Raw genomic sequence first — 18218 nt, 5'->3', positions numbered from 1 at the left:
TTTTATAAGACCACTGGTCATTAGTTCCCTGTTGATATCATTGAATGGTTTAAACTAGGTGGGGAGAGAATAAATTCTGGTTTAGAAAAGACGGTCTCAGCATGGATTCACCAGAGAGGGAGGAGTCTAGAGGCAAGAATGCAGTAGTCCAGGTGAAAAATTATCAGGTCTTGAATAAAGTCTTGTCAGTAATGATACAAGGAACAGCTCACTTTTACTTAGTTCTTACTATGAACCACACATTTTATCACTGAAAGAAAAAATACTCCATAAACCTCATTTCAATAGTTCTTAAACATATCTACTAAGTACGCATGAATAACATAGGATATCTGTCCTCCAGTAGGGAGCTATAGAGTCACTGCTACCCCCACCTCTATGTTGTCAGGGAAAGGGGACTAGCCCATCTCAGGAGAGGCTGCCCAACAGAGGGACTCCCGAGGGCTCAGACTGCAAGTCCATGAGGTTCCCTTCCCTCCTTTGAAAGACCTGTTTCCTAGGATATCTGGGGTTCGAGGGGAACATGAAGGAGTGTTCTACAAGAGAGGGATGGAGAGAATGGACTCTCAATTTCTTGTGGTAAAATGCATGTAATATTAACCTTACCATCCTGAGCATTGTTAGGTGTACAGTTCATTCAGTTCATTCGCATTGTTGTGCAGCCACCACCACCATCCTTCTCCAGAACTTTTTCATCTTCCCAAACTGCAACTCTGTGCCCATTAAACAACAACTCACTACCCCCCTCCGCCCAGCCCTGCCATCCACCATTCTACTCTGTCTCTGTGATCCTGAACACTCTAGGATCTCATATAAGAGGTTTTACAGTACTTGTCCTTTGGTGACTGGCTGACTTCACTTAGCATAATGTCCTCCATGTGAACTCTTATTTTTAAATAGTGAAATATAGGTACAGAAAGGGGTATAAAACATCCATAGACAGTTTAATAGATTGTTGTAAAGTAAGCACTCATAAAACCAGAGCAGGACCCTTGCCAACACCCTGGGAGCCCCAGTGAAACTCGCCTGATCACAGCTTACCTGCTCTAAGGGTGGATCTGTGACCATCACGACACCATGTTCATTAGTGGGGCAGAGTTCACTGCTTTGTGCTCACCGGCTGGGTGTTGGGCAGGACTGATACATGTGGCAGTACAGCCCGGGCTGAGATTGGGCTCTGTGGCCTTGGCTAAGGTGTTCTTGGAGATATTTTTTAAAGATATTTTGATTGATTTCAGATAGGAAGGGAGAGGAAGAGAAATAGAAACATCAGTGATGAGAGAGAATTATTGATCGGCTGCCCTCGCACACCCCACACTGGGGATTGAGCCTGCAACCGGAGCATGTGCCCTGACCAGGAATTGAACTGTGACCTCCTGGTTCATAGATCGATGCTCACCCACTGAGCCACGCCAGCCAGGCCTCTTGGGGATATTGAGAATGGACACTATGTGGCCTCTGACCATAAGAAGTTATAAACTAGAAGAATCAGCTTTAAAATAAAGAGAAGATACTACTAGGCATATAAAGAAAAAGAAAAACAATCTCAGTCTGCTCAGGAAATACTCTGTACACATATCTTGCTCCATCATCAGAGGAGTAGAGCAATTAAATTTGGAGAAGTAGCAGCCAAATTTTTTTTAAAAAATTGAGGGGTTAACTGACTAAATGGTAGGAGATGATGGGGAAACTCTCTTTCAAAGGCACTGCTTATGGGAAATGAGAGCACAGTCTTGTCAGAGATTGAAGTCCTTAATGAGAACATTGTGAACAATTTGAGAAGCCCAGGGGTAGTAAATCATGGGGAATGGGCAGCATTTATCCCGAAGGTCTAAGAGAAATAAACTGTGGATGGGGATTCTGACAAGGAGGTGCAATAGATCCTAAGACAGCCCTGCTTCTAAAGATTGGGTGGCTGTAAACGCGGGGCCTGCCTTTTAAAAAACTGCCCAGGGAAAGTCGAGGACTGCAGGGAGGTAAACCTAATCTCCCTCCAGAGGAGCTGACTAAAAGCCCGATGTGTGTAGAACCGCCATGATTCAGTTCTATTGTAGCATCCTTCATCCGGGAGGCTCAAGTGGCTTTACCTGCGGAATGCTTATCCACACATGCCCTGTACCTCACTGGCCCACCTCCCCCACAACACGAGCAATCTATGGACAGGGAGCCTCGGGTGTTTAGCAAAATATAGTAAAGCAGGTCACCCTGAGAAAAATTCTGACTGCATTTGCATCCAGTCCTGGGTTACTGTCATCTATTTGGAAGGAAAGATTTCTCTGCTAAAAACAGCATTCATTTAGGAAAATAGTTTTTATATCACAGATTTTTCACACAATAAAAGTTTCACTGTATTCATTTAAAAAAACAAATTGAGGGGAAACCAGGTATGTTCCAGGCCTTAATCTTGGGGTCAGGAATAGAACAGTGAGCAAAAAGGAAAACATCTGGCCTTATAGGGTTTTTTGAACTTTTCTTTTTAAAATATAGATTTTCAAGGAAATAATTGAGATTTCTCAATGGACTTTGTGGAGAAAATTTTTCATTCAGAAAATAATTTAAATATAGTTGACTAATACCATAAACACAATCCCTATCCAGTACTTGTGTGTCGGACATCATGCTTGGCACGATGTGTTAAATGTGTTTTCGTTTAATCCTTAAAGTAGCCCAGTTTGAGGCATGTGCTGTCATTCCCTTCTCCAGATGCATTGCTCAGGCTTGCTGGCATAATTGAGTCTCATGTAGTCACATGACTGATGGGGAGAGCCTTGTTCTACCTGCCTGTATGCCCTCAGGTGCAGAGGGAGGGCTTAGAGAAATCATGGACGATGACTGAAGTTAGAACCACGTCCTCACCTCCCAGAAGGCTGGGTTGTGGTTTATAACCATCATTTGTCAAGGTGGATGTCATAGGCAGCCTTCAAAATCTCAGGGCTTATATGTGATTTAGTGAAGTTACTAAACTTTCAATCCAAGAAAAAAAATTCCGTTGTGATTCAGAGGACTCTTCTGTAGAAATTTCAAACTTCCCCCAACTCTACATATTCATAAATGATCAAAGAATAAGTTAATGAGATTTACTGTGAAATGCAAAGAATTGTAAATTCTTACCAGTCTTTTTTTAAAAAAAAAAATATTTTATTGATTTTTCACAGAGAGGAAGGGAGAAGGACAGAGAGCCAGAAACATCGATGGGAGAGAAACATCGATCAGCTGCCTCCTGCACACCTCCCACTGAGGATGTGCCCGCAACCAAGGCACACGCCCCTGGCCGGAATCGAACCCGGGACCCTTCAGTCCGCAGGCCGACGCTCTATCCACTGAGCCAAACCGGTTAGGGCATTACCAGTCTTAATAGCAAAATAGGAAATGTAGAAAGTGTGGTATTTAACTCTTTATCTTTAAAGCAGCATGGATGTTGATGGTCTCCATGTAATGTTCTTTTAATCCCGGGCTCTGAGCATCTCAACAGATTGCCTTTGTTAATTGTTTTCCTTTTCCTTTTCAGATGATCATTCCCGGGTGAGGCTGCAGACCTTAGAAGGAGACAACAACTCAGACTACATCAATGGGAATTATATCGATGTATGTACCTTGAAACTATCAATAAGCCTACCTGTTCTGACACATACCACAAGGTGTGCATGCCACAGGCCTGGTGGACACATGTTGGTCCGGTTCCTGCACTCACATCAACACTGCCCCATACACCACAGTGAGGGCTTGGCCACTCCTTTTCTCCAATCAGCCTCTTTGCTGGTAACTTCTCTGTAACATTCAGTGCCTTTTTTGCCATCCCATGTCAATGTGGACTCAGAAAATGTTATTTCCATTTTTTGTCAACAACTTAGATTGTTTGACACATTAAAAAAAATCTGTTTTCATATTAAGAGGACAAAACTCTCTAATTCCTAATTCAATGATTTGCCATCTCTTGTCATCACTGCACTTTTAAGTTGCCTTCAAAGTAGTCTGCAGCTGTTAACCAGGACTTCTGATGCACGCAAGACATGCCCTTAAATATGCAAGCTGTTTAATTATTGAAGACTGCTTCTTTGTTCATTCTGCATCATGTTAACTTAATGTCTTACATTAGAATAAATTCTTTAGGTGGCAGCATATTTTCAGTTGGAAGAATGAATGAAATCAAAAGAAACTGAAAATCAAGGGAAAGCTGCTGTTACCTCTACAGCCCAAGTTTGCATTAAGCAGATTTCAGCCCTCTTACAGTTCCTCACACTATTTCCTAGTCCACCAATACCTCCATGCACAGGTTTTATGTATATATTCTTTTATTTTCTTGGTTGAGTATTACTCAGATGCTATTAAAAGTCCTAGTATTACAATCTCCAAGAGTTACCTAAAAATAACTATAAGAATGTTATTTTTAGCCCAGCCTGTGTGGCCCAGTGGGGGCTCGGTCCCAGGTGAGCAGCATGCAAGAGGCAGCCGATCAGTGATTCTCTCTCATCATTGATGTTTCTATCTCTCTCTCCCTCTCCCTCCCTCTCTAAAGTCAATAAAAATATTTTTTTTAGGAAAGAATGTTCTTTTTAGTGTTACTTGGAAAGGGATGACAGTTTGGTTATAGATTAGTGTATGGGGTAGGGGCATGATTATTTGAAAAATAATTCATATTTCATTCTTCAAATGAAGACCCCTATATTATTTTGATAATAACTAAAAACATACTCAAACCCAGTTAGATTTTTTTAGTAAAATGCATTGCACTTATTCTGTTGTTCAGTAAAATATTTAGTGAGTATCTTACATGAGTACTGAGAGGTATGCAAGACCTGTTATTTTCTCCCTGAAGCCTCTCAATTTAGAAGATGAAGAAACCTCTTCTCTATAACACTCCTTCTTTTGGGGTATTCGAAGGGAATCTTCTTCATACTCCAATTCCAGCTTCTACAATCCCTGAGCACAGGGACAATGTCTTACTCAGCTTTGCATTCCTTGCACATGGGACATGCCCAAAATATTGCAAGCACTTAAGAAGTGTTTGTTGAATCTGACTGAAGATGTAAATGTGATCAGATTAGGCATTGTAATGGAGGTGATTTGAACTAAGCTTTAAAAAAAAATGGGTGGGTAGCAATACAGAGGAAGAAAGACATAAAAGTAATGAAACTACCAGATTAATTAGTTTTAATTTTAACATAGAAAAGAGTCAGTATTCAGGGCCTCTTTATTCATTTAGTCAATAGGATTTTATTGAGCACCTATTACATGCCAGTCACTGTTTTAGATACTGGAGATATAACTATGAACAACTCATACCAAAATGAAAAGCAAACCTGTAACCTAATGGAGCTGATGAGCCAATTGAGAGAAAGAGCCAATAAATGAAATAAGTCAGTTATTCTGATGGTAGTATGTGCCGTGTAGAAAACAAAAGCCATAAAGGGGGAATAAGGAGACCAGCAGAGAGGGATTGCAATTTTGAATAGAGCGGCTGGAGTCAGCTCCACTGAGGAAGTACATTTGAGCAAAGGAAAATGAGAGACTGAGCATGTGGATGTCTGGGGGAAGAGCATTCCAGGCTGAGAAACAGCTGTGAAAAGGTCTTGATATGGAGGATGCCTGGCGAATTTGAAGAAAAACAGGTTGGCGAGTGTTGGTAGAATGTTGTGAAGGGAAAGAGAGTCGTAGGTGATGAGATGAGAGAGGTCGTGGAGCCAGGTGATAGAAACAGCCATAAGCACTTTGGGTTTTACTATGAGATGGGCAGTCATAAGAGGGATTTGAATGGAGGAATGACATGATCTGGCAGCTGTGAAGAGGATGAACTGCAGATGGACGAGAGTAGAAGCAAGGAGACCTGTTAGATGGCTGTGGAAGCAATCAGAGAGAGAGATGATGCCTGGGCCAAGTGGTGGCACTGGAGGGTGAGAAATGGTCAGATGATGGATTTATGCTGAAAATAGAGACAATGGATTTGCTGGCACATTGGCTATGGGGTGTAGGAAGAAGAGAGGGGTCAGAATGCCTTCAAGAAATGGAGTTACAATTATCTGGGAAGAAGACTGTGAATGGAGCAGATTCAGGTAGGAGGTAGGTAGGACATGAGTCCAATTTTAAGTTTTAAATAAATGTTAAACATCCAAGTGGAGATGTAAAGTAGGCAATTGATATCACATCAGGATTTCAGGGGAAAGGCCAAGACTGGAAGTAAGAATGCACGACTCATCCATAGTATTGAAGCCCATGAGACTGACATAGCACAGATAGTATTGAAGCCCATGAGACTGAATGAGATCAACAAGAAGTGAGTGTAAACAGAGGAAAGAGTCTTAAGAACTGGGCACATCTACATCACATCAAGGTGAAGGGGAGGAAGCAACAAATGAATAAGAAAGGGTAGCTAGGGAGGGAGTAGGAAGACCAGGAGAGTGTTCTATCCTGGAAGCCAACAAAGAAAGTATTTCAAGGGGATTAATTGCGTTCATGCTGATGATAGATCAATTAGATGAGGATTGAAAAATGGCCATTGTGTTTAGCAATATAGGTCATTAATGGACTGTGTGGATTATTTCAGTTTAACAAATGAGTTCCTCCTATCTCCTAGCGCCTTGCTAGTACCGACATATCGAGCAAATGAATCAGACCAGGATCTTGCCGTGTGGAGTTTATCAGCTAGCAAGAAGTGAGGGGTCATCTAAATAATCATATTTAATCTTTGCCATGATTCTATGTTTGAAACCCATAGCAGGTCAGTTGTACAAAAGAATGTGTTTGCGTTTGTTTTTTGTTATTTTGTTGTTCAACCTGTTTTTAAGAGCAAAACAATCTAACAGATATGCATTTAAGTTGTCTTAAAAAAAATCCATATTTCCTCTTTAAGTTTCCTCACTCTGTTTTCCACATGGCTTTGGGTGCAGTATTTTAGGTCATTTCAGGGGACAGAGATGGAAAGTATTAAGGGCCGTGGTGACATTATGTTTCTTGTGTGTAATTTTCTCTAAGTTGACTTTATCTTTCCCAGATATTGATTCTACAGTGTTCTTTGCCCCCTTCTTTATGTGGTCTCCGTTTTCATCTTTCCCCTTCGTATAGGGTCACAGTGAAAGGAAAGGGGCCTTATCTAATTGCTGCCTCTTTAAATTCCTGGTCTCTGCTACAGCGTCATGTCATGGTATTAGCAGTGTTTAAGAATGATGTTTAGTATTACTATTGATATAACTGCCTATACCAATATAACAGAATATGTGTTAAAGCCTTGGCACGTTGCCAATAACGCCCAACCATAAATGAAATTCTATTGTACATTCTCAGCCTATTTTCACTCTACTAAGAGTCATGGTCATGTTATTTTGGAGAATCCATAAGTTGTTGGTGTTTATTGCTCATCTATCATCTCACAGCCAGTGTGCAATTCAGTTACTCACACCCCCTCTGCAAGCATCAGAATTGTAGTATTTGATGCACCTTTGTTTATTAAGAGGAACTCAATGGCACTTAGTCTGATAATTTAACTTTCAAGTGATGCAACTGTTGGTATTTGTGGATGCATTCATTTTGGCAAACTTAGCATGTGACCTCTGTGCTGCTTATTAATTTTAGGTTTGTGAAATATTCTTTCTCATTTATTTTTAGGGCTATCATCGACCCAATCATTATATTGCTACCCAAGGTAAGTTTATTTCAGCTTTAATGTCTTTCTTCAGTTATTTGCCCATTCTGTATCATTGTGTACCTACTTCACCCTCCCTCAGATATTTGCACATTGCTATAGCACCATTTATTGCAGTTCTAGTCACCAACACATACACCTTGTTTTATCAGCAGAAGTTCGGGTATGTAATCGTTTAGTTAGAATTTAATATTGAGATCATTATAAGAATTATATTCATCGTTCATTATTGGATTAAATCTCTCTACCTTAGGAATTAATCTGACATCTGAAAATATATGTATTCATTAAACATATATGTACTGAACACCCTCTGTGCAAAGACCTGTGTCAGTTGCCACCAGAGATGCAAGCTGACTCCAGCAAGCTCTCTTTCTCACACTACTTGCAGTTTAGTGGGGAAGATGTGAAATGCCTATATATTAGTACGTCCATAATCAATTAAAAACTTGTGTGAGAAGTACAGAGAAAATGTTAGGGGAACTTGGAGAAGAAAATATATTTTAGATCAGATGTAATGATCTGAAAACAGCATTGTGGCAGAGGTGAGACTGGGAGAACTTCTAAAGGGCAGAGATATCATGAGCAAAGATCTGAATTCAAGAAATGTGTGCTCGTGGGTGGAAAGCAGATGGTGGATCACTTTGGCTAAAGGAAAACGGAAATAAAGCTATAGGAACGTGTTGAGGAAGTTCATGGCCTGGTTTTTTTTTATCATCTTCCCCACGAATTATGAGGCAAGTCATCTGTGGAGAATGAGGATCATGAGAATTCTGAGGTTTTCAGGAACAAGGTATCATAAAGGAATGAATTAATGTGTCAATAAAAATGAATTGAAGAAGTGCTAAGAAGCAGAGATGACCTAGTTAGGGTTAAAGAGCATACGTTCTCTCCATTTTATTATTTTATCATTGTTTCCAGTAGTTCATTATGCCCAATAAACAAGAGCAGGACAGTCAAAAGGATGTGACCTGGCAATGATTAGGGATTAGCAGGAGGCTGTACACAGAAAGTCAAGAAGCAGGGGAGTCAAGGATGCCAAGAAAATCATGGTTGGAAGGTCTAGGCTTGGTTGCAGGGAGTCATAGGTGTCCAGTGGACTGCAAGGAGAGGGAAGGAGGCCAGGTTCAGTTAAAGAGTCACAGAACAGGAGAAAAGGCCGTTGTAGCCAGAGAGCAGAATCCCAACATTTCTTGCAATACTGTCCAGTAGACTTCCTGCAGTGGTTGAAATTGTCTCTATCTGTGCTGTCCAATATGGTAGTCATCCCTTCAAACTCTTCTGTGATTTATCAACTAAATGTATATAATATTCTGAATCCATTTATGTCATTATAACCATTTTCATGGCATGTTCACTGGTAGATTCCATCTCAGAAAACCACTTTCTTTGCTCATCCATAAGAAGTAACTCCTCTTTCATTAAAGTTTTATCATGAGATTATAGCAGTTCAGTCACATCTTCAAGTTACAATGATGATGATGATGATGGCTCCCCAAATTACAATATTAACATCAAAGATCACTGATCATAGATAACCATAAAAATATAATAATAAGAAAGTTTAAAATACTGAGAGAATTCCAAAAACGTGACACAGACATAAAGTGAGCAAATGCTTTTAGAAAAAATAAGGCAAAAAAAATAAAAATAGGGCCAATAGACTTGCTTGACTCAGGGCTGCCCCAAACTTTCAATTTGTAAAAAACATGCCATCTGCAAAATACAGTAACGCAAAGGACAGTAAAACAAGGTATACCTGTATTCTATGCTACAAGTTTACTAGTAACTGCGTTCTCAGATTGCCAGTAATAGAGATTTCTGATCATCTGCAGTAATTGGCAGGGAGAGGTAGAACATGCACATGGATCACCTTCATTCAAATAAAAACACAAACACCTAAGAATCCAACAAAATGAGTGATAAAGACTACCAGACAAATGCAATGTTTCAATCTCTGCTCCCTTTTCCCCCCCTCTATTTTGCGCTGATGTAATTCTTTAAAACCTATTCATAGCAGGAACCCATGAAACTGACAACCACTTTTATTCCCAAGAGTTGGAAATACATAGATTTTCAACAAGTTCCTTCAATATAGAGGGCATGTCATGAATTTATCTATTTAGTCTCTTCCCCTCCCTCAGCTTTATTGATTTTTCTACCAGCAACTGACTCTGACCTTTGATGATAATGGTAATGTTTCTGCAAATTGAAGGGACCACATTCAAGCCAGATCTGTGGCTTTTTTTAGTATGTTCTTCCTATTTCCCCTCCATTTAATTGTTTTCCGTCTGGTAGCTAACACTTTGATGATCCAGTATTCACTTCATCACATCTGCCTGACCAGCCATTAATACAACTGTAGCATACAGGATTTATGATTAGGCGCACCAGGGATCAAAGGAGAGGAAGCACGTCTGTTACTCCATTTCCACACTCAGAGCCAGGGCAGACTTAGGATTTCAAAAGCAGAGCTCACTGTGAGGGGCAGATGAGTACACAGCTGGGTAGGATTGCCCAGAACTTACTATATTTCACAATGTAAAGGTACCCGGATACCCCACAGAAGACTGTGCGGGCTTTAAGCTGGAGGAACACATTTAGAACCACTCCAAAATGATTTGGGCAAACGCCTGCCAGCCACATGGTGTGCAAACGAGGGGGCCCTGCAGAAGTGTTCTTTTTATTATTGTTTACTTTTATTTTAAAACTGTCTTCAAGACTCCCGCTTTAAAGAACTCAGAAGAGATGGTGCCAGGTTGTTGTGGAAGGAACTCAGTAAGTCTGTGATGGGCAGGGCCTGCCGAGTACAGAGTCCCTCTTCCTCACGTCTAAGCTCATCTGTGGGTTGGACACACAAATATCGGAGGATCCTGCCCGAGTAACTTCCCTGTAACTCCTTCAGGGGGAGCAGCCGTAAACCATGAAATCTGGAGGGCATGTCATAGTCAGGTGGTAATGCCCCAGCACTTGGCTGGGGTACCCAGGAGCCGAAGAAGGGGTAGAGGGCCTGGTGGGGGATGGGAGGAAGGAGGCCTTGAAGGATGAGTTCCCTTATCAGAGGACTAGCGAATGGGAGGACTGCTGAGGTTTGGGAGGAGCACCGCCCCCACAGAAGGTGTGAGAGAGCAAAGGCCTTCACCTCTGTGGCTTCTTGAGTTTCCTAAATCACTTGTTGAAATGGATCTTCTCTGTGGAAAAATTCACATGTACACATAATTTTACATAGCTATTTAGGCACTCACAGAATTAATAAAACCCAGCCTGAAAAATCTGGCCACCCAGATAAAAACCCTGAGCTAGCGGGGCTAAGCACAAAGGACTGCGAGGCAAAGTGAGGACACTTAAGAGGCTTTGAATAGGGGTGTTACTTAATGAAAGGCAGGGAGACACGGGATGAAAACAGTGCTTTAAGTAGATTAATTAGTGTGGAATTATCCTGGATAGAAACTGGAAACTAAGATAATAGGGAGTAATCACAGAAAAATCTGGGTGAGAAATGAATAAGTCAGACAATAATAGCAGGGCAGTTGTAGGTTTTATTTTATTTAATAATCTAGGTTGCCTATGACTAAATATGTTTTCTAATATGAATATATTATAGTGTCAAAAACTGTTGATTTTAAGTATGTTTCCTTCTCATTTAATAAAAAGTGATAAATATATATTCTTTCCATATTAGTAATTTGGGTTGATATAATACTTCTCTTTCTGAAACTCAGCATTTTTATTTGTCTGTTCATTCAAGAAATATTAAGTGCCTATTATGTACTAGGCTTTGTGCTATAACCAATGTAATGTATTTTCTATCCTCTGACTACTTTGTTATTACTCATCTCATTTCATGAGTATCAGAATTGAGACCCATGAGGAGAGAAGCAGGGGCTGGAAATAGAACTAACGTGTAGCTGTGTGCTGCAGTGTGTGGACGGGGATGCTAGTAATGCATGATGACGTGCTTCTCCCCCTGAGAAGAGGCTCAGAGCTTATGCTCCTTCCCATGCATTGCATGCTGCCTCTTTCACGGGCTTTACAAAGCACACCCCTCAAAATCTCATGGTTAGTCTTTAATAAAACGAATCTATAGTGCAACCCCTTCCCTTCTAAGTTATGCTTCTCAAAGAAGCAAATTTTCTATGATACAGTCATATCTGAAAATACCTTTTAATTAAAATTGTCTTAGATGTCCTCAAATATGACACAGACCATCCGGGGTCTCCCTGTTCCCACACAGATGTCTGAGCACCTGTGTGGAGACCCATTAGCCCTGGACTGCACAAAAAGAGACCTTACGTGGGAAGATCAAGGCTAAGCTCAGAGTTCCAATCCAGTAGCCAGCCCTGTCAAGTTAGCACAATTCAGACAAAAGAAAAGATGAAGTGGACTATGCCCAAGGCACTATACTCAAGAAGAGAGCCATGGGTGGATGTTAATAATGCAGAGTTAAAGTTACATCTGTTATGCTCAGAGACTCTGGGTGCTCAGTGGCATGTCTCAGGACTTCAGGTCGCACTGGCATAGGCCACAGGGACTGATACGGAAAACCAGATACAGCTAGTTGTCTAAAATGAGAAATGTCACTGTCCATCAAACAGAACTGCCCTTAGCCTCGCAAGGACATTCTGTGTCACAGACCAGCTAAAGAGGGAGATGCCTGGGCAGAATGTTGCCTCATGACCTCACACCAGAAAAATGCCCCAGGGCACATTCATGGATTCAACAAGTACCTACCAACCGCGTGGTAGAGAGCTGGCTAGAAGCAGATGCTGAATGAGAATACAAGAATGAGTGAATGAATGAGTGAATGAATGAATGAATGAATGAATTGGGAGTTACTGTGGGCCAGACACCAATTAAGCAGTAGAATATTCCAACTTGGCAAGAAGGTTATCTCATGTTGGCCCAACAAAGCATCTACCACCTGCATGAATTTGAGGATTGTCATCACCAGCACCTGTGATTGTTTCTTTTCTAAGTTAAGGGCTAGTCAACTCCTATTCTCACTAACATTCTTTCCTTAGACATGTCAGTAAATCAAGGCACAGTTTTTGGAGATAGTCCATCTTGTTAAACTAAACGCTTATCTCTGCACTGACCTACCTCTTCGTGCTTATCCCCACCACCATCCCATATACACCTTATGTAATCAGTTTTATTTGTTCATAATTATAATTTGCTGATAATTTGAAAAAGAGAAACCTAAAAGACACTTTCTCTAGGGACTTTGAGCTAGAAGCAAACTTTTATGTGAAGATAATAAAAATGCAGAGTGAAGGTTTATAGTGGAAATGGCTCCAGAGCCTCCCCTCCCGCACAGGAGCTGCACCTTTGCTCAAGTGACTTCCTTCTCTTTGCTGTTCATCTGTTTTTCTTCTTCTCTTCTTCCACATACTCTGTGTGGTATGAACAATTTTCATAAGGGTTTTCAGAGAGATAAATATGGTTTATATTTTCATAGCTCAAAATTCCCCTTCAGGCCTCTGAAGCAGTAAATAACATGCTTAGAATAAGACACACTTTCCTCAGCACGTCATGCCTGCAGCCAAGACGTGTCAGAACATCTATACAAGTTCTCCATACTTTATAAAGCAGCTTTTGTCTCCTGCATGTTGGCCTCCAGATGGAGGTGAACACTTGAAATTATTTCTCAGTAAAATTGGAAGAAAAAAAATGTTTTTTAAGTCAAAAGCTAAGCCTTCCATAAACAACTTTTGTTTTTATTCCTCCAAGCTCCAGTGCAGCTCACTCCTCACGTACAGATTCTGGGTCAGCTGGCATTGCTCTTCCCGGCTATGTTGTCCCCACATTGTCAGGGTGTTGCAGGTTGTGTTTGGATTCACTTACTCGATGCTATTTGAGGTTAATTTAAAACTATTGCCCCGTCAAGTGGAGTATTCTCTAGGGTCCAAATTTAAATAGGGAGGCTGTGGGGAAGTATGCTTTATATACATAGGCAAACAGTGACCCTCATGAGGTCTAGATATTCCAAATAACAGTGCCAAGATCTCCATGCAGGGCCTGCCTGCATTTCACTCTCCATCTCTACTTTCCCAAGGAAAAAATGAACAGTTGCAATTAACAACTTATCCACAAACTTCCTCTGAAAGAATAGTTTCTCTTTACTGAATTAATTGTAGAAGATACTGGCCAAAAAGCTAGAAGGTCAGATCATATACATCTCTCATCCCTGTGCTCTTAATAAACTTGCTCATTACTGGTGGGAATGTTTAAAGTCAGGTCGCAGGTTAAAAGATAAATCCAAAAATTGCCCTGATCGGTATAACTCAGTTGGTTGCAGCATTGTCCCACACAAAGAGGGGTCTCGGGTTTGATTCCCAGTCAGGGCACATACCCAGGTTGCAGGTTTGAACCCTGATTTGATGTCTCTCTCTCTCTCTCTCGCTCTCTCTTCCCCTCTCTCTCCTCTCGCTTCCTTTCTCTCTAGAACCAATGAAAAACATCCTTGGGTGAGGATTGAAAAATAAATACATAAATAAAAGATAAAACTAAAAATAGATCACATTAGTTAACGCCCACCTATGCTGTTATAGATGCCTTGTTGGGAATATATCCATCGAGTAATGGAACCTAAATTAATAGAGAATGATTTGAAGATGAATGGTCTGATGTTAAGCAGGCACCCAGTTTTAGACTGTCTTAAAACAAATACTTTTTAAATCTTTAATAGTACTTTATAGGTGTTCCTCATTGGAAGTAGAAAAGTATAAAATCTTTTTATTTATTTTTTATTTTTTTGTGTGTTTACATAAACATTTTATGCAAATAAGATAATATTTCCTATCCACTTCCCTAAGATTTGTCATCCCTTGAAATCCAAGCCCCCGTCCTTGGTTAAAATAGTATGTAAGCCTGCTCTAGCAGGTTTAGCTCAGTGGATAGAGCGTCAGCCTGCAGACTGAAGGGTCCCAGGTTCGATTTTGGCCAAGGCATGAATCGAACATGCCTGGGTTGCAGGCTTGATCCCCAGTAGGGGATGAGCAGGAGGCAGATGATCAATATTTCTCTCTCATCATTGATGTTTCTATCTCTCCCTTCCTCTCTGAAATCAATAAAGATATATTTTCAAAAAATGTAAGCCCCAAGTCTAACCACCTCTTTATGTTTTACTTCTTATCTGTGAACTATGTACATAGATTTAGGGCGTGGCTATAGGGTTAAGCCTTGGACTGACCTGTTGGCAAAGCCACAAACAAGTCCCAGCTTAGAGGGCACAGTCCTCTTAGCATAATTAGGCTTGACCTTATGACGCTCCCTAGATCCTTCCTAGGTAGCTAATGGGCTGTGGGAGGTGCAGCAAGTGCTGCCAAAACAAGTGAAACTCACAAGAACATTGTAACTATGGTGACCACTACCTTGTTTACCTCTGGCTATAAAATAAAGACTCAGCTTGCCTCTGGATCTCTCTCTGTGGCCTCAGCCAGGCACAGGGAGAGACCCAGCTTATTCTCTTTGTCATTTCTCCATCCTTCACCGTCCTCACTCAGGCTTGTGGAACCCTTGGCTGAGCTGGCTCGGCACACATAAATAATAAAAATTATATGCTTTTTCTCCTGTTAATCTCTCTTCTTAGTTTCATTCCCATCCTCCCACTGAAAGAGGGTAGAGAAAAAAATGCTTTCTTAGAGGAAAGAAAAATCTGTATATTGATTTAGGCTTGTGTAGGATTAAACCAGAGTGAAAAGAGCAGAATATTTTGGAGGAAACCATCATAAACTAGGGTTTCACTTTTGTTTACCAAGCAATATACTAATTGTTAACAGTCCAAATACAGGACTCCATACCTCTTTTATGTGATTTCCATTAAAGATAATTCAAGTTTGTAACACTGAGTGTTGAGTGGATGAATAAAGAGAAATGAACAGATACCTCTTTTTTAGTGTGTGTCAGGCATTAATCCACTCAATGAGTCTATTTAGAAGATACTGTTTTCTTTGTTTTTATAGGTAGGGAAACTAGGGCTTAGCATGGTTAAATAATGTGCCCAGGATGACACAGCTACTAAATAGAATCTCTGCTTAGGACTGCCCGATTCCAAAGTTCATGCTGTTATGTAATATTTCCTCCCATTCTAAAATGTTTTCCCTACCTTATATAACCAAATGTCACACACATAACAATACAGATATCCCCTTTTACACAATCAGAATGTAGAATAAGAAAAGACATGATTTTATAATCTAGTTCAAACAAAATGGATCAATATATATAAACAAAAATGTCTACATAAGTCAGACAGTGTGTTGATAAATCTGTGCCCATGATAGCACAAAGGAAAGAAGACTGGCCTGGGTATTAAAGACAAAATGTCCTATCTTAGAGTCTGGCTACTGCACATGCAACATAGTGAAAGTAGGGCAGATCATTTGTAACCTGTATGTGACATGGATACATCATTTATTTTTTTATTTTTTTATTTATTTTTTTTATTGCTTAAAGTATTACAAAAAGTATTACATATGTCTCCTTTTTTTTTCCCCCGCCCTTGACAATCCCCTGACCTCCCCTACCCCCCAGTGTCTTATGTCCATTGGTTATGCTTATATGCATGCATACAAGTCCTTTGGTTGATCTCTTACCCACCCCCCTCCTGTCCTCCCACCCTCCCCGGCCTTCCTGCTGTAGTTTGACACTCTGTTCGAGGCAGCTCTGCCTCTGTATCTATTTTTGTTCATAAGTTTATAATGGTCTTTATTATCCAGAAATGAGTGACATCATGTGGTATTTTTCCTTCATTGACTGGCTTATTTCACTTAGCATAATGCTCTCCAATTCCATCCATGCTGTTGCAAATGGTAAGAGTTCCTTCTTTTTTATAGCAGCATAGTATTCTATCGTGTAGATGTACCACAGTTTTCTAATCCATTCATCTACAGATGGGCACTTAGGCTGTTTCCAGATCTTAGCTATGGTGAATTGTGCTGCTATGAACATAGGGGTGCATATATCCTTTCTGATTGGTGTTTCTGGTTTCCTGGGATATATTCCTAGAAGTGGGATCACAGGGTCAAATGGGAGTTCCATTTGTAGTTTTTTGAGGAAACTCCATACTGTCTTCCATAGTGGCTGCACCAGTCTGCATTCCCACCAGCAGTGCACAAGTGTTCCTTTTTCTCCACATCCTCTCCAGCACTTGTCGTTTGTTGATTTGTTGATGATAGCCAGTCTGACAGGTGTGAGATGGTACCTCATTGTTGTTTTGATTTGCATCTCTCGGATGATTAGTGACTTTGAGCATGTTTTCATATGTCACTTGGCTTTCTGAATGTCCTCTTTTGAAAGGTGTCTATTTAGATCCTTTGCCCATTTTTTGATTGGATTGTTTATCTTCCTTTTGTTAAGTTGTATGAGTTCCCTATAAATTTTGGAGATTAGGCCCTTATCAGATACAACATTGGCAAATATGTTTTCCCACACAGTGGGTTTTCTTGTTGTTTTGTTGATGGTTTCTTTTGCTGTGCAGAAGCTTTTTATTTTGATGTAGTCCCATTTGTTTATTTTCTCTTTAGTTTCCAATGCCCTAGGAGCTGTATCGGTGAAGAAATTGCTTCGGCATATGTCTGAGGTTTTGTTGCCTTTGGATTTTTCTAGTATTTGTATGGTTTCCCGTCGTATATTTAAGTCCTTTATCCATTTTGAGTTTATTTTTGTGTATGGTGTAAGTTGGTGGTCCAGTCTCATTTTCTTGCATATATCTGTCCAATTTTCCCAACATCATTTATTGAAGAGACTATCTTGACTCCATTGTATGTTCTTGCCTCCTTTGTCAAAGATTAATTGAGCGTATTGGTTGGAGCTGATTTCTGGGCTCTCTATTCTATTCCATTGATCTATATGTCTGTTCTTGTGCCAGTACCAGGCAGTTTTGAGAACAGTGGCTTTGTAATACAGCTTGATATCTGGTATTGAGATCCCACCTACTTTGTTCTTTTTCAGGATCACTGCAGCTATTCGGGGTCGTTTTTTATTCCAGATGAATTTTTGGAGAGTACGTTCTAGGTCTGTGAAATATGCCATTGGTATTTTAATGGGAAGTGCGTTGAATTTATAGATTGCTTTGGGCAGTATGGACATTTTAATGATGTTGATTCTACCAATCCAAGAACATGGTATGTTCTTCCATCTCTTTATGTCTTCCTCTATCTCATTTTTCAACATCCTGTAGTTTTCTGAGAAGAGGTCTTTTACCTCTTTAGTTAAGTTTATTCCTAGGTAGCTTAATTTTTTTGGTGCGATGGTAAATGGGATTGCTTTTTTAGTCTCTCTTTCTGCACATTCACTATTGGTGTATAGAAATGCCATAGATTTCTTGGCGTTGATTTTGTATCCTGCTACATTGCCGAATTCTTTTATTAAGTCTAATAGTTTATTGATGGAGTCTTTAGGGTTTTTTAAGTCTAATATCATGTCATCTGCAAATAAGGACAGTTTTACTTCTTCTTTTCCAATTTGGATGCCTTTTATTTCTTCTTCTTGTCTAATTGCAATGGCTAATACTTCCAGTACTATGTCGAACAGGAGTGGTGAGAGTGGGCATCCCTGTCTTGTTCCTGTTCTTAGGGGA

At 40.3% G+C, this 18218-nt stretch overlaps 1 protein-coding gene across 12 annotated transcripts in view; it reads left to right on the top strand.

The window, feature by feature from the left end:
- Positions 1-18218, top strand: part of PTPRM (protein tyrosine phosphatase receptor type M) — a 666818-nt gene that overhangs the window by 576745 nt on the left and 71855 nt on the right. For all 12 annotated transcript variants that reach the window (XM_036321438.1, XM_036321437.1, XM_036321435.1 and 9 more), the window contains 2 exons: positions 3509-3585; positions 7600-7636. In XM_036321438.1, the coding sequence (XP_036177331.1) occupies positions 3509-3585; positions 7600-7636 (114 nt within the window). The remainder of the gene's footprint in view (positions 1-3508; positions 3586-7599; positions 7637-18218) is intronic.

This window comes from Myotis myotis, unplaced genomic scaffold (genome assembly GCF_014108235.1).
Source record: "Myotis myotis isolate mMyoMyo1 unplaced genomic scaffold, mMyoMyo1.p scaffold_m19_p_9, whole genome shotgun sequence".
NCBI classification, from domain to species: Eukaryota; Metazoa; Chordata; class Mammalia; order Chiroptera; family Vespertilionidae; genus Myotis; species Myotis myotis.
Note: the sequence above shows the minus strand (reverse complement) of the source record. Positions and strands in the feature narration are given on the sequence as shown.